This window comes from Phaethon lepturus, unplaced genomic scaffold (assembly GCF_000687285.1).
Source record: "Phaethon lepturus isolate BGI_N335 unplaced genomic scaffold, ASM68728v1 scaffold10386, whole genome shotgun sequence".
Classification (NCBI taxonomy): Eukaryota; Metazoa; Chordata; class Aves; order Phaethontiformes; family Phaethontidae; genus Phaethon; species Phaethon lepturus.
Window position 1 is genome coordinate 63,361 of NW_010544090.1, and position 16,210 is coordinate 79,570.

The window sequence follows — 16,210 nt, forward strand, 5'->3', positions numbered from 1 at the left end:
CCTAGACGACAGTCATGGTGATCAGTCTTTATCATCGGGTCTCAGCTCTCCAACACGCTGTCAGAATGGTGAAAGAGTGGAACGCTATTCTAGAAAGGTGTTTGTTGGAGGTCTACCTCCTGACATTGATGAAGGTACTGTGAATAAGTTACATTAGCAAGATGTGGGAATTGGCTTTCATATAATGACTTTAAAAAGGTCAGATTTTCATAAAAAACAAATATATTTTCCCAGGTATGTCTCCTATATGGCTTGTGGTATTATTTAAAACAAACACCACCACCACCTCCCGCAACACCTGAAAATTTACTTAACATTCTTTTTTACTGTAGATTAGAAGGTCTTCTAATCTGCAATAGCAGCATGTATCTCCATGTATGTAAAGTGGGAAAACTGAAAAAGGGAACTTCATGGGTATTGTCACTCCTGCGTAGTCTTTCCCTGTTCTTTTTAAAAGATGATGTGCCTGACTTTAAGGACTTTGTTAATAACAGTCCTTACCAAAATAAATTGAGATTTAATTAATCAGCTCTTATATCCAGCATATATGCAGTGTTCAGTTGACAAATGTAGGGCAATTAATATGGTTACAACATATATATATAAAATATATTTTATATATATAGCCAGCTTAGTAGCATTTTTTTCTCAATCTCAATCAATATCTGCTCTGCTTGTGTGTGCCCCCACACACCCTGATTCCCAAACCAAAATCATTACAGTTTTTGGTGTGTTTTTCACATTTTAGCTGGAATCCAGCACTATCTAGCTTCAATTGGCATACATGGGTAATTTATGGATGCCTTATAATGAAATCTCCAAATCTGATCTACTAAATTGAAGCCTAAACCACATGCAGTTTTAATAAAGAAAAAGTACGAGTTGCCAATCTGTGGTTTACAAACAGCTCAAATGCAGTTCCCATGTCACATCAGGAGTTACCGGACTGTTGGTACAGGAACTGCTGGGTAACCTGAATCTCTAGGTGTAAGAAGCAGCAGGCCAACAGGTACAACTGATGTGAACATTGCTAGGTCACTCAGGATCAAAATACATGCCCAGCCCATCCTGTGAGGAAGTAATATGGCCACCTGGGAGCTGTTACCCTCTTCCATGAGAGGTCTATTCCAGTAACACCTTTTTCCTCAGCTCCCGAGTTATGCAGTGTGTGTTCTGTGGCTCTAGTTGCTTGAAAAATCTGATGTGGAGCTCATGGGGTCACATAACCTGGATACATCCCGAAACAGCAACAAAAAAATTGGAAAACCACTGCCTTTGTCTTCAGACTTTTCTCCTGATGGGCTGTTGCTCTGATCTACCAAGCATGACATTGGACACAATTTTAAACTATTTCTTTCTTTAAAGTACATATATAAATGCATTGAGGAAAAAAAGATTAAAAAAAAATTATACTTTTTTCTGAAGCATTTGCATGTAAAACACAATCATCCTAGTTTGCCATGGTGTTTCTAAATTGATGCTTAAAAAGCAAATAACTTGGTAATTCAAGGCAGATTTCCAAAGGGGACTAAGGAAGGTGAAATCCCCACAGTCACATGACCTGCTTTCTAGGGCATGCTACAAGGAGTGGCCATGCTGACATGTACCTCCTCCATCAGTCCCATGTGGCTGCATCTGACCCTGCTTTGTGGCTATAATTAGAAATAGACCGCAGCTGAAGCATATTCACTTCTGATAGATCATGTTTGCATTTAATCCTGCTGCAAACTTGCATTAATGGAATGTAAAATGACTTTTTTAAGCAGCCATGTATAGCATAGAGGTGTATGAATATTTAGGCATCCCCTGTGCACGTTATTGCAGTTTTCACTGTTCCTAATAGGTGTAGAAAATAGTTCTTTTTTTTTAAGTAAGAATTTTTACCTTGCCACTGTCAGTCTTCAGATTCTCTCTAAGGTGCCTCATTTGTTTTTTGTAGATGAGATCACTGCCAGCTTTCGTAGGTTTGGACCTCTTGTGGTGGACTGGCCTCACAAAGCTGAAAGCAAGTCATATTTTCCACCTAAAGGTAATTAGTTTAAAATACATTTATGCAGGCTGTTCTGGTAAAAGGAAGCTATGTCTGCAATATGGAAATCCAATACAAAGAAAAGATTTGACTTCTATGACAAATTTTTCTCTGTTTCAACAAGCATATTTCAGCAGTTGTCATGATGGAGAAAACACAATTCAGTGACTGACATGTTGTCCTCTGTGTGTACTTCTTCAGCAAGCCTGGAGTCCTTGAATCATGCCTTAATTTATACTACGCTTACTTTAGAAGGCAAGCTGCAGAAATTTTTTTGTGTTTATTCTGCTGCAGTTTGTATGTTGTAGAAACTACAGGAGGAAGTCACTGGTGGATTGGGTGCGCAGTACTTGTAGAGAAGCATGTGAGTCTGCTTTGTGTGTGTTCTGACCCAAGAAGCTGTGATCCTGCTCAGAATCACAAGGTCTGCATCAGCACTCACCGTGTGCTGAAGCACAGCAATGAGCTCTGCTAAGAGAGGGCAGGCTGCGCTGCGGCCACAGCCTTTCTGGGTTGGAGCTGATTTGGTTCAGGGCAGTTTAGAGTGCGTGCAGGTGGGGCACTCTTGTATCTGTCAGCAAACACTATGCAGACCTGTTTTGGTTGAGAAAGAGCAGTTTATGGGAAGCCTCTTTGGGAGATTACTTGGCTAAATCAAATTGCTCTTACGGTATCCTAGTCTCTCCTACGATTTGGTATTACACTATATACATTGTATTCTCAGCCATGCGTGCCTCTTGCATATACTTTGGGGAGTTCACTTACGATCTGAAACAGAAGTATGAAGTTATAGGCAGAATTTCTGATCTATATGTCAAGATTTTCTGTTCTCACTGAGCCTGAAAGCTCTTAATTGCCCATTAAGGCCTCTGATTATTTTGGCAGAACAATGGGTTGTTCAGTCGCTGAACTAGCTAATCCTACAATATTTTGACTGTAAAAAACACAGAAATATAAGCCAACTTAATTTATCTGGAAGCTTAAGTGCTGGAGGCAAGATAACTCTGTGACAAATGTTTGCCCTGTAAACAGTATTTGAGGCCCTTAAAAACAGAACAAAAACCTATACATGCTTCCTCTTTCCTGTTCCATTTTCACAACTCAGCCTTGCTGTCAGTAGTTATTATGCAACATCTGTTCTTGAATTTAAAAACAAAACAAACAAAACCCCATAAAAACCAGCAACAAAACCCCCCATATATTCCAAAGGACAGTTGGTAAAATATATGATTTTCCCTTTTTGTTTTAAAGATCTTTAAGGTCTTTCTGGCTAGTGAATTCTGACTGTACTTTCACTTAAGTTTAAAAAAAAAAAAAGTAGTAAAACCAGCTTTTCCTTGTCCCCAATATCTCCTAGTACTCTCCACTTTTTTTTTTTTTTATTCTATTAAGTAACTATTCATGGTAGAACAATATGGGACTTCCAATTTTGATTTTATTCTGTATCTGACAGTGGACTAGTTATGCCTCACCAAACTTGAAAAAATGTTTTTGAGTAAGATCTATTTTAGCAGAAGACAAGGGAATGCAGCCTCACTTCTATTTTTGTCATGATTCTAATATAGGAAGCAGCTTTCAAAGCCCCTGCCAGTTGCCCTGAATGTCTGTCTGAAAGTGCTAAACAACAGTCAATCCCAACTGTTCCAGATTTATTTATAACTGACTTCTTAGTTATCAGTCAAGGCTGCAGCATCATACGTTCTGCACTCCTGTCTTTGGGATTCACTTACAATCATGTTAAGCTTGGTAGGTCAAATGTATTTGATTTACTGTGATCCCATATAGGCAGCATCTGCATAGAAGACACAATGTTATTACCAGCAGTCAAAGGGTAAAGTTTGAATGTGTGTGGGGTTTTTTTTTTGTTTTTTTGTTTTTTTTTTTCCACAGCTTCTTGGTCTATTTTATATTTATAAATTGTACTTCTTTTCCAAAGTTGTTATGGAATCATTGACAGAAGTACCACAATAAAATGTCTCCACTGCTGTTTTTCATTAGAAAAAGTTCCATTAGAACTAAAATTAAGCTTTTTAACTTTTTTATTTTAAGCTGTTTTGATGCATTATCAGGCATCTATTTCAAAAATACAGTGAAATGAAGAGATATTTGAAATTATGCTTGGTGCAGAATTTGGTGACGTGACTTACTCAGCTGTCAAACACTCACGAACTCCAATGTTTTCTTCCTTCCTTTTCTAGATATCTTCTCTTCCATGTTGCATTGCTAGTCTGTAAATTCTCTGACATTTTGAATATCATTCTTTCAAACGGAAAATATGCCACACCCCCACACCCCTTAAATTATAGACGAGAGAATGAGTTGGGGTTTTGTGTGCTAGCAATCTCAAAGGAAAACAAGAAAAATGGATTGTTGGAATGCAGTGGAGATGATGTATGCAGGCTAATCTTTGATCACACATTAATAAAACCTGACCTCCAAGGCTTCTCCCACCTACTTGAATGTGCCCCACTGGCAGTAAAATTGAACCCTGCTCTTTCTGGAAAATATGCCATCACCTCCAGATAGACTTTAGTGTCCTTTTGATGGACAGTCTTTTTCATTAACAGGACACCCTTCCTGTCTGTAGGGTCAGACCAGTGGGCAGTGTCTGGACTTACAACAGCGGTGGTTTTTTGTTTGTTTGCTTTGATAAGCATTCAGTTAGAGGTTTGGAGCAGACAACATCAGTAGTTGATGCCGTGGGTCAGCACAGTCAGCCAAGTTTTATACTGAAGCTGTTTTACATCATGGTTTTCTGTCTTCGTAGTTACATCCAGGTGATGACATCCCTCACAGTCCTGAATGTATTAATACAGACTTCCAGTATCTACTTAGTATAATTTATTGCATTTGTGGAATGTTAACTATGTTGGTGCATTATATGATTTCCATATAGTCACACTATATTAGGAGCACTTTGTTGATATTCTTAGCGCTAGGAACAAAAGGCTGCAGGAACTATTAGCCATGGCTTATCTGATGAAGTATGAGATCTGAAAGATGAAAATAAAATGGTGCTTACAGTCTAGTGACCTTCCCCACCACCGCCACCCACTCTGAGGGCTTTATCTGGTTAGTTTAGTGAGCAGGTCAGGCCATAGTTGTGTAGTCGGTTCTAGCAAGCCTTATAAGCTAATTTATTAGTTGGTATGGTTGATTAGCTTAGGTGTAGTGGCATGTAAGCTGTTTTCACGACTAGCTGGAGTCCAGAAACATTCCCCCAGTGTTAAGCTTGAACAAAGAGGTTTTCCTGGATTTGGCATCCTGAGCAGGATGGTGTCACCAGAGGTCTGCTTAGGCACATCACCTCAGATTTAGTGCTGGACCTGATGAGACATAAACGGTTGTGTGTGAAATATGCTGGACTGCAACCTCCAGCATGGTGAGTTACACAAGGCTTATTTCAATGCAGTACCAACATTATGATTTTGGACCTTGAGGGATCACAGATCAACATGGATGTGTCTGCACCATATTCCTCAAGCACATCTCTACTATCTGTGTTGTCCAGGTTTTCCTGTTTCCCCAGATATTCTAGATTTTTGTTACTGTTACTGAATCTTGCCTGACATCACAGAATACACTGTGAGCATGTGTTTGGGAAAGCTACCTGGCTTTGTCAATGATTGAGTTTTGGTTGTTATAATAACAAAACCAAAATCATCTGGTAGATCAAACAGCCCTTACAGGATGCATTGGTTGCCAGCGAGTTCAATATTTAGGTTGCTGAGACAAGAGGGACCAGTGGCACCCAGCTGTTGTGTCACTGAAAGTGTTTATTATGCACTTGGGTAAGAGAAGCTGGTAACAGCTGACAACGTAAGAGGTTCCTTTCTGTAGTTCTAAGCATCTGTATTACTGCCTTAACGTTTCTTTTTCCCCCTCCTACGCATTGTAAAGCTTAGCACCATGTTTTTATGTTCGTGTTAAGGCTAGTTCATTCTCATTGCCTGAAAAGTCTTTGGATTGCTTCCTTTGGCATCTGTTTGGATATGTTAATAACGGAACTGGCAAAATTATAAATGCCATGTGTTGGTCTTGGATAAGCAGATGCCCAGTTCGTAATGTGTTTACTTGGCTTTCACCACAGAGTTTTGGGAATTAAATGTGGTTTGTGGCTAAGTATTTTTTGAGTACCTATGAAATGTTGAGAAATAATGAAATAGGCGCTGAGGAATGTTATGAAATGTAGTAACACATTACCATGACACAGTCTATCTCTCCCTGGCAAAATAATTCCGATTTTATTGAAATAGAAATTGATGCTTTTTTTTTTTTACTTATTTGCTGGTCTGCCGAGTTAAGCAATGCTTATGCTAACTACAGTAATTTTTTTCTCTCTCTTTTTTTTTTATTTAACAGATGGTGCCAACTGTTTCAAAAACATTCTTTCAGCTTTTTAACAGATTGCTAGCTTTAAAACAACTTTAAAAAGTCTTTGCTTATTTTTTTCTTTGTGATAACTATGATTTTTCTAGCAATTACTAAAAACTGCATAACATATTTTAAAATGACAAAAATTATGCAAAAGTCTTCCCCTGTTCCTTTCCATTTAGGAGGACTCATGGATAAAGATCTTGGATAAAGATGAGATTTACAGTGAGAAAATGAAGCATGGCAGAGCTTGGAGATAGGATGGGTTTGGAATGGGAGGAATGTTTTGGCTTTAGTTGATTTAGGTGCGTTGTGCAGCAGTCTGATCCTCTTGTGGTTTTCCTGTTCTTCAGTTAGTTATTCTGTTATTTGATGAAAATAAGCACACTTGTCCCTACTGCTCCACAAGGGACACTAAGGGTGAAAAATGAAGAAGAAATTGGTGTATGCAATGTTGCACAAAGTAACATTATGAAGTGATTCTCATGCTTTAATTTAAAACAACTGGTGGGACAGATTGTATGAGCCTTCCTGATGATCTCTAAGGTAACGTTAGATGGGAACACTGTTGTGTATGGAATCTAATTCTAATTTCATCAGTCATATTCACAAGAAGGTACCTGGTTTGTCCAAATAGAGCAATCTATTGTACTGAAACCATTTGCTTTGGCTTAACTGATCTAATACTATACCATCCAGCATAAAATACCTAGACAATTTTGTTTTTTTAAAAAATTAAGTCAGAGATCATAATATTTGCTAGAATGGAAACTGATGTTCCTTATCCAGAAACATGCTGTATGGAAAATAGTGATGCAAGATCTTTTTTTAAGTGTTTTTTACCTATATTCCAACATGTACATGTGCAATATCAGTCTTTTACCTATTGACATCTGAGGCCGTGTATATAATTTGTAGTCCTTGTGTCTTCCCACAGCAGGGCAGCATCATCCCAAATCAATGCAGTTCACAAAATGTGTGGTAGCAAGATACTGTACATACTAATCTGCCCTTCTGTAGCTGTGTAGCTTAAGGTTGTTTTTGTATAGAATTTTCTGTTACGTTTTTGATGACTTGAGTTTAAGCTCCCCTTTGTAAAGCTCTTCATGCTATTTTCTGTCTCATACTAAAGGCTTGAGGATTCTTGGCGGTGTACTGATAATGACGATTTTAAAATGTCTTTCTTTGAGACTGCTGTTGTAGTTATCAGAGCATTCAAGGAGCTTGCTTCATATTGAGAATCTCTGTCCCTGAAACTATGTCATTTGCAATTTTTTTCTAGGGGTAAGCAAGAATCTGATAGGGTAAAACATACAAATATTTTTGAGCAATCAATCATAGGCAGAACAAATCTGATTCTGAAGTAGCATTGCAGGATTGTTCTCTCTCAGCTTTCATGTTGCTTTCAAGAAATGCTGTTTTCTTTCAGAATTGGTAGGTTGCTACAGAATTTTTTTAAGCCCTGAAGAAACCACAATTTTTTTGGCAAGCATTTGTTGACCCTTCTTCAAACAGCAACTAAGGAAGGAATGACCAGGTGTCTTCAAAAGGGGCTCAGCATCCATAGTCTCCACAGGATTTGGTAATAAAGATGTTTCCATCAGTCTTACTAGTTGCTTATGGCTACAGTAAACAAAATAAGTAAACAAAGGCCATTTATTATTAGAAGATTATAATGACTATAGCCAAATATTCCCAATGTAATTTAGGTTATTACTGAAAACCTTATTTTGAGAGCCAGGACTGTGCAAGTTTAGAAAGGATGGGTGGTGTGGAGTTCAAGAATAAAATCTGGGGTTCTGGATTCTAGTATAAAGTCACAAAGAAGAATAAATCCAACCCCACAAACTTCTGTCTTCCTCATTAGTGTAAACCAAAATCTTCTTTTTCAAAACTAGTTTCTCCTTGTCTGCCTACTTCCCTCTCTTCATTCTCCTTATGTGGTGTCAGAAAGCTTTTTCCAATCAAGATATGACAAATTTGATGTAATACCCACAATTACTGGATTGGCTCCTGTTCAGGAGTGGTGGGGGTGGGAGTTGAGAGGGGGAGATGTTGGGCTTCAATTTCGGATAGTGGCTCTCAACTACTATTCTGTAAGAATTGATCTTGCAACACCATGTGTTTGATTGTGGTTGACTTTTAGTCTACAGGACACTTGTTTATGTGTAGACTTTTTTTTTCTTTTTTTATTCCTCCAAAGACTTCAAATTTCTCAAGATATCTCTGATAGGCTGGAGTACATCCTCAACAGATTCTTGGTTACCCACCAGTGTCCTGGCATTTTTGGTAGTTCTTTTTTTCAGATTAATAATATTTTTAGGATTAACAGTGAAATCATATTGGATAATACAATGTCTGTGTACTGTAGTATGTTGTATGTGGACAACAGACAAATAAAGGACTAACTTCTCTAGGTTTTGAAGAAGTAATATGCATTTGGGACTAATATGTCATACAGGAAATAAATTCAGTAGCTCTCCATCACCTAGGTTCCTGTTTATTGCTGAAGCGCATTATTTAAGCAGGAAAAGTTCTGTTGCCTCAAAAGTGAGAGTTTAAGGGCTGTGATAGTCCTAGAGTAGCTTTTCCAGTACATGTTGGCAATATGATAAATTTTACTGTCAGACTTAACTTGTTATCCACATGAAAATGAAGATTTTAGTATTTGATATCTGAAGATGAATACAAGTCTACAGTTTCTCATGGCTGCACTTCTAATTTGGTAGAGAAACAACTTGTTTTTATACTCTTCGTCACTAATGTGCTAGTCCCCACAGTTTCCAGAAAAAAATTTGTAAAGACAATCCTGTGATGTTTTCAATTTCAGCCTGGATGTGCATCTGTCAACCAGCCTCTTTCGTATCTGAATGTACTGGAAAGTGTGCTATATAATCAGAGGGTTAACTGCAGTTAACCATGTAACTTCATTTTACAGCATTAGTTAATAAATTGCTAGAAGAGTTTTGTAGTCATAACTGTTCAGAGGCTGTTCAGAAGTTTTTGCTAGAGGCAAAATACCTTTTTTACAACATAAGTCAATATGGAAGGTTGTTTTGTTGTATTCAAAACCTGTATTCAATTCTAGATGACTTCTGTTGGACTATGTGATTACTGGAAGCAGATGGGATGGTCTCATAACTTGGTCAGCAGTCTCATCAAAAGGGCCTGAATTTCCCACAGAAAAAAATCAGGTTTCTAAAAGACCCAATTGATTTGTCGGTAGCAATTAAAGGAGGCATACTTTGGAAGCCCATATCACGGTCTGCAGCCTATGTAGCACTTTTCTATTAAATTCTATCTAATGCCTCTCAGTGTTGCTTTGACTGGTGGGCTAGGTAGTATGTTACATGAGGAGAGATACTTAGGCCACATCCATTGCGTCCAGCAAAGCCAGTTTTGAAGTTCATACGCATCGCATCTGCACCTAGTGATAGTTTTTTTCCATAAGCCTCCTGAGTCTTTAGGGAAAACTAAAGGTCACATGTTGGAGTTGCATAATATTCTGTTTCCAGAACAGTCTTTCCATAAATCATCTAGATGCTTTTCTGTTGGTCATATGCCAAAGAGGCAGGCTGTTTTCTCTCACTGCCTGGAAGGCTTAAGATTGCAGTGGCATTTCTTATACTTTGCACAAACTATCTATTTTATTAGAGTACACTGAGTTAAGTCACAGTTGATATTTAAGGCTTGTCTCAAGGGGATTGCTGCTTCCAAACTCCAAAGAGTAGCTGACTGGAGTCTGGTTCATGTATCTACTAATCCTCATTGCAAGCTTTCCATTAAATGCCCAATTCTGTAGGTTCTCTTTAAGTAGCAATTCCAAGCATCCACTTTCTGGACTAATTGCTGCAGTAAATTTGTTTGGGCAGATGCTGAAATAATCGACTAGGACTTTTCAGTAAGAAAAACCTGTGTACAGTGCCCGTTTTTTTTCTTCATGGTTGTGCGGCTATTACCTGCAGTAAAACTTCTTGAAATTCTGCCTTATTTAGACTAAATATACCTCTGACTTCAATGGAAAATAGATAAGTGTTTGGTTAAATGATGCAGTAATTTGAAGTATTGATGGTGGCCAAAAAAAAATTGTAAAATTTCGGACAGGTTTACTGATGTCTCTTTTGGACAGAAACAGGAAATCTTAAAGATAGTCCTTATTAACGAATGCATTCTTTTATGAGTTTTATGAATATTGTATGTATTAGATTTTTCAGGATTATGTCTTGCATATTCAGTATTCTGAGTATATAGGTAACTGACACCAACTTCCATGCAAAGTGAGTATTTTTTTAATTTATTGGGCAATTGATTTTAATAAAGCTAGACTTAGTTGTGATCACAGGTTTTAAATCTTAATGTTCTTAATGATGATCTCAAAGAGAAAGGAGGAGGCCTATGAATTTATCTGCTAATAATCAAAGATGAATCTTACAAATCATCAGCTATCCAAATCAGGGACAGGGTTAAGTTCACAACTTTAACTGTTTTAGCTCTTACTTTGGGAGATGCAGATCCTCTTTTAAAGAAAGCTTTGCATTTAGTGAAACAGAAGCACACAGAGCCTGATGACTGATGTAGTGACAATTCCTAAATAAGAGCACTGAATCATGCATTTTTAGGGGTGTGCATCTCCTTGTAATTTTTGTGGATAATAAATATATTAGACTGTGATATATGGTATACTAATTGACCATATATGTGTATTATACTGCTTATATCAAACTGAGTTACTGAGGAGCTTACACATCACACATGGCCTAGGCAGGAGGGAAAAATATGGTCTGACATAGATTCCCACTGGATTTGTAGCTACTATGAAATGTCTGTATAGGGAAGAAAATATGAATTCTGACTGAGAAGTCTCTTATTGATGATGTATTTAAATAGTGAATTGATATTTAAGCTAAAATGAAGTATGTTAAATGATTCTATGTAGCTACTGTTTATACTAAAATTTTACATGGGATAATGACTAAAAGACTCCTAAGCAGACTGCAGATATGTTCCTTCTTCACTATTGTCACTTCGTAGTACACATATGAAAGAAAATGCTGCTAATTTTGATTTGAATGACTGTCAGTTCACAGTATCTAGCAAAATTTTCTTTCAAAACGCACTAATGCATAAGACACTAAAAAAAAAAAAAAAGTTTAAGTCAGCAAAAACAGAGTGGAGAATTGAAAGCATTACCTGGAATTTGAACGTGTCTAAGTACAGAAAAAGCTTTCCATCACTTATCTATAGGAAGTAACCAGACCGCTTTTGTCAAATGGAAGCAGTTAAATTTTGGCTGATTCTCATTAACCACTTCTAAAGCTAAGTAGATTTTACTGTGGTTTGCACACACCTCCCCCCCGCCAAATCCTATTATCATTAAATGTTGCCTTTTCTTTTGTTTTGTAAATGGAAATATATTAATTGATCTGTAAGTATTATGGGCTCCAGGATAAAAGCAGTCCTTTGAATAGCACTATTGAGGACTAGATAATATTTTGTGCTTTGCTAATAGCTTGTGCTATGTCTTGTTTTGCTAATAGTTTATGAAGTGCCAAATTCTTCTTCCAAATCACTGAAATAAGTTCAAGGGGATGATTGGGGGTGCTGGTGAAAAGAGAAGTTCTGTACTAGCACTGCAGCATACTTGCTGTTTCTGAGGGTTGTCTGAAAAAATAAGTCATTCTCTACTCCTGCCCCCTGATCGGTTGTAATCATTTAATGCATTAGAAGCTTGTGCTCTCTTTATAAATTCCTATAAGCATTATATTTATAATACTCTGTATTTTGTTCCTTGAATTACTGTATTGGTGCATGCAATTCTACCCCTAAGATAATGATACAGTAATATAAAATTAGTGCAATATAATCTGAATATATAAATCGGCAATTTATCAAAGGTAACATCCCAAATTGTACTTCTAGTCTCTCAAATCAGTGGTTAGGATTGGCCATGGGAATGCATCGGGTGCTGGAATGAAAGATGCTGTGGATGCCTCCACCCAAGGCAGTGTATATGTTTCTCTCCGATGCCAAAAGCTAGGAGCAGCTGAGAGCTGGTGTCTCTCTCAGATGTCTCAATGCTGCTCAGTTGGCAGTTTTTATCTACTTCATACCATGCAAATTCTACCCAGTTTTAGGACCTATGATGTATGTCACTACTGATTATACTGGGATAGTATAAACAGTATGTTGTAAACCAATGGAGGCTGTGCAGTTTTCATTTAATAAAGTGAAAATCATAATGCTTTAGAGGATTTGATAACTCCAGTAATATTTTTTATAAAATGTGCAGTTCTGATCTCCCAGAAAAATGCATCCTCTCAATAACAAGAAACTTTTTTTTTCTTGAGAGAGAAATTTGGTCTGCAGCTACGTGTAACCAAGTTTTGGAAAAACCTGTTATTAAGGAAGGTTTTTCAAGCTGCATCGTTTTCTATATAGTTAACAAAGACAAGAAACTTGCGCAACTAGAACCTGAAAACAATCCACACGAGTGAACATTCAAAGCAGTTACTAAGCAGCAACACACCACAGCAATTGACAAACTGACTACTTGATTAGAAGAAGAAAAATCAAAGCCTAGTACTGAAGTTCTGCATTCGGTCTTAAAAGTCTTATGACTTCAGTTTTTCTCTAGGCAAAGTTCACTCGCTGTGAAGTGCAGATTATGCTCACAGGAGAGTCAGAATCGCACAGAATCAGGAAATACGTTGCTGGCTTGGTCTACGTAAATGCCATTGGGTATGTTCTCTTTTCAACTGAAGTTCTTTACTTTGAATGAAGCTCTTAACAACAGTCCCAAGTGTTTTGTGTATGACAGCTCTAGTAAGTGCTGTTTCCTTTCTTTTTTTTTTTTAAAGAAATTTTAAGAAAAACATATCATGTAAAATGAAAACCATTTGTATTGTAAACCCCAATATCAAATTTTATTAATAACTGACTTCAGCTAAAAAGTAACCTGGATTTTTGGACCTTTGCTTTTTTCTCCTGAAAACCTTTGTGTTGAATTTCACTGCGCATGGAATAGAAGCTGAAATCAAGCAGACAATTTGTATTTATCTAGAATTTTTCTGTGTTAATGTTGCTTGGAGTAGAATTGGAAATTGGCTTATTTGCCAAGAAGAGTAACGGGTTTTCTTCAAACTTGGAAACTGATCTCTTTTCAGCCACCTGTTCAGTGTAACAGCAGCAGCAGACCTGACCCCCTCTAGACGATGAGAATGAGCTGCTCTGCCCAGAGCAGTCACTGTTTCATATTGCCCTCGAAAACCAAAACTGAAAAATTAAATTCTGAATTCAGTTGCTTTTTTGATATTTATGAATGTAAATGCATGTCTTTTCATGCTGCTGACCCAGTAAACTTCACAGACAGCTCTTGCCTCATTAAAAATTTAGTCTTTGTCATATGATTAATTCATGTGACTACTCTTATAAATACAATAAACCAAATTGTATGTTATAGCCTTCCTTTTATGTTTTCATACCCTTTAATTCTGATTTACAGCTGCTATAGATCATGTTCCAGTCTGAAGTCTGAAGTTTTAAAATGGCTGTGACCTTTAAAAGAGGAGACAACCTTATAAATTTGCTGTTGCAATGTTTTACGCTAGTGTAGAAGTAAAATGCCAGACAAAAAGAGAGCCTTTAGTATGCTTGTAGAGTATTCTTTTAGTTTTGTGTTTGGTTTTTTTTTTTTTTTTAAAAACGCAGTTTCATGTTTTCTTTTTCAATAGAGAAAAGGAGTATTTTTACTACAGGACAAACTGAGATGGTGTATATATACTTTTCCCCATAACTGGTAAAAGTCTTGAAGTAGTGATGACTAGCAAATCCTTTCTGCTTCTTGACATGTTCTGGAATTGAAAGGAATTTTTAAATCTTTAGCTGTATATATTCATTATAGCACTACTGAAATGTTGTTCTTTCTCTTCAACATAGAATTGTAGAGGAAATATTGGGGCAACTCTCCTGATGTCCCCAAAATAATGCATGTTCTCATGGAGCAAGCAGATATTCTGTGGATGGGTTGTTTTTTGGGTTTTTTTCCCATTTAAATTGAAGATGTGGGGGAAAACTCTCCATAATATTTATGACAACACAGGAGGTTTCTAATGTCTCTACTATTTGTGATATAAGATCATTAGTAGTAAGGGTTAAATGTTAGTTTCCATTCTTTTGGTAATCTCAGTGATATGGACTATGTAATGGTAAAATTGGAATTACGACGACATGCAATTTATTTTACAGAAGCTACTGATACAGAACCTCAGTTTTGAGCTCTTGCATAAGATCTGCTTGCTTGCTGACTTTTCTTGATGTGTATCCTGTCTTCCATTTAGCTATGTATGCTTTATTTAATTGCTATTTAGATTCAGGATCCAATTATTTTTAAATGGAACTGAGGATATAGAGTACATACCTTTAATTAAAAACAAACAGAACTTACCCCAAAACTTGCCTTTAACGTGGCATATGGGGAATTTCTTACGTATCAGACTACTCAGACATAGTCTGGTACTCATTAAAAACATGCAGAAATGAGTAGGAGTCTCTCTAAGATGCTAAACTGTTCCCATTTCTTGTACACCTTTTGTTTTTTCAAGAAAGGATTCAGCTGACAGGGTAATACGCTGCCATTTAAAATCAGACTGACTAAAAGAAATTCATCTTTGCAGCCCTGACTAATACATAATTTCGCTCTTCTGCAGTAGCTAAGTGAGATTACAGCCTGTTCTATTTTAAGGTTTCTTAAGTATTTAAAGCCTTTGATGTTTTTTGAAATTCCAGTCATGTCACTGCAATATTTAAAAGAAAATCTGCATTTTTTTAACACCTCAGATTTTTATTTTTCAAAAAGAGTTTAATTTTTAATAGTTGTTTCATCTTTGGATTTAGAAATGTGTTTTATTCACGTTCAAAGCATCTTCTAATAAGATTACTAAGGGTGACTTTGAGCAATGACCCTTTGGCATCACATTAACTGATTTAGAAATTTGGTTCACACTGTTTCTAACTGTTCCTTTGCTGTGGGCTTTTAAAACAAATTTATTCTGAAAGTTCTAGTAAATACAACCATAATTCAATCCAAAACTATTTTTGAAAATCCAGAAGAAATAGAAGAAGAAAGTGCTATTGATATGTCATGAAAAAATTAAGTCTACTTTTTTGAGGTAGCAATCTCAACCATCTAAAAATAAACCCAAACACATGAGACTAGAACATTAATTTTCTATGCCAGTTTAACTCCATCTTATTTTTAATACAATAATATGAGATGTATATATATATTGAAATACTTTTAGAAGATATTTTAGGTGGCTGCTAGATCTTACTGTCATCTTGGAGCCTATAAAAACATGAGAAAATACACTGTCTAAACTTCAAAAAGATAGAATGAAAGAAAATGTGCTTCAAAGGTAGTTGTAACTTTTTTCAAGTGTAAGTAGTCCTTCCATTTTGCATATGAAATGAATACATGTGACTACCCAAAGAGTGTTCTGACTTGCTATGCAATATGTGAAGAGAAAGTCCTCTTCATTTTCTTAGTTCTGCCACTCAACATCAGTGTTACAAAACTGGAAGCACATGACCTTTAGACTATGATTTCTATGTCTGATTTTGTAAGTGGGCTGAATTTTGGGAATTCTGGATTTGAGGTCAATTACATAGGAAATCAATAGATGATACGCAGACCTCTGACATGGATATTCAAATACTCTTTGACCTTATATGTAATTCTTCATTACAATTTTTTTCTTTATTTGAAAAGCAGTCCTAATTCGAAGAGCCAGAAATAGGTTAATCTTTCCC

The 16,210-nt window shown here is 36.6% G+C and overlaps 1 protein-coding gene across 1 annotated transcript in view; it reads left to right on the forward strand.

Moving 5' to 3' along the window:
• CPEB3 (cytoplasmic polyadenylation element binding protein 3) overlaps positions 1-16,210 on the forward strand; it is an 86,667-nt gene that overhangs the window by 55,492 nt on the left and 14,965 nt on the right. Inside the window, exons 5-6 of the mRNA XM_010288554.1 lie at positions 1-134; positions 1,940-2,029. The exon at positions 1-134 is cut by the window's left edge and continues 49 nt beyond it. Coding sequence (XP_010286856.1) covers positions 1-134; positions 1,940-2,029 — 224 coding nt within the window. The remainder of the gene's footprint in view (positions 135-1,939; positions 2,030-16,210) is intronic.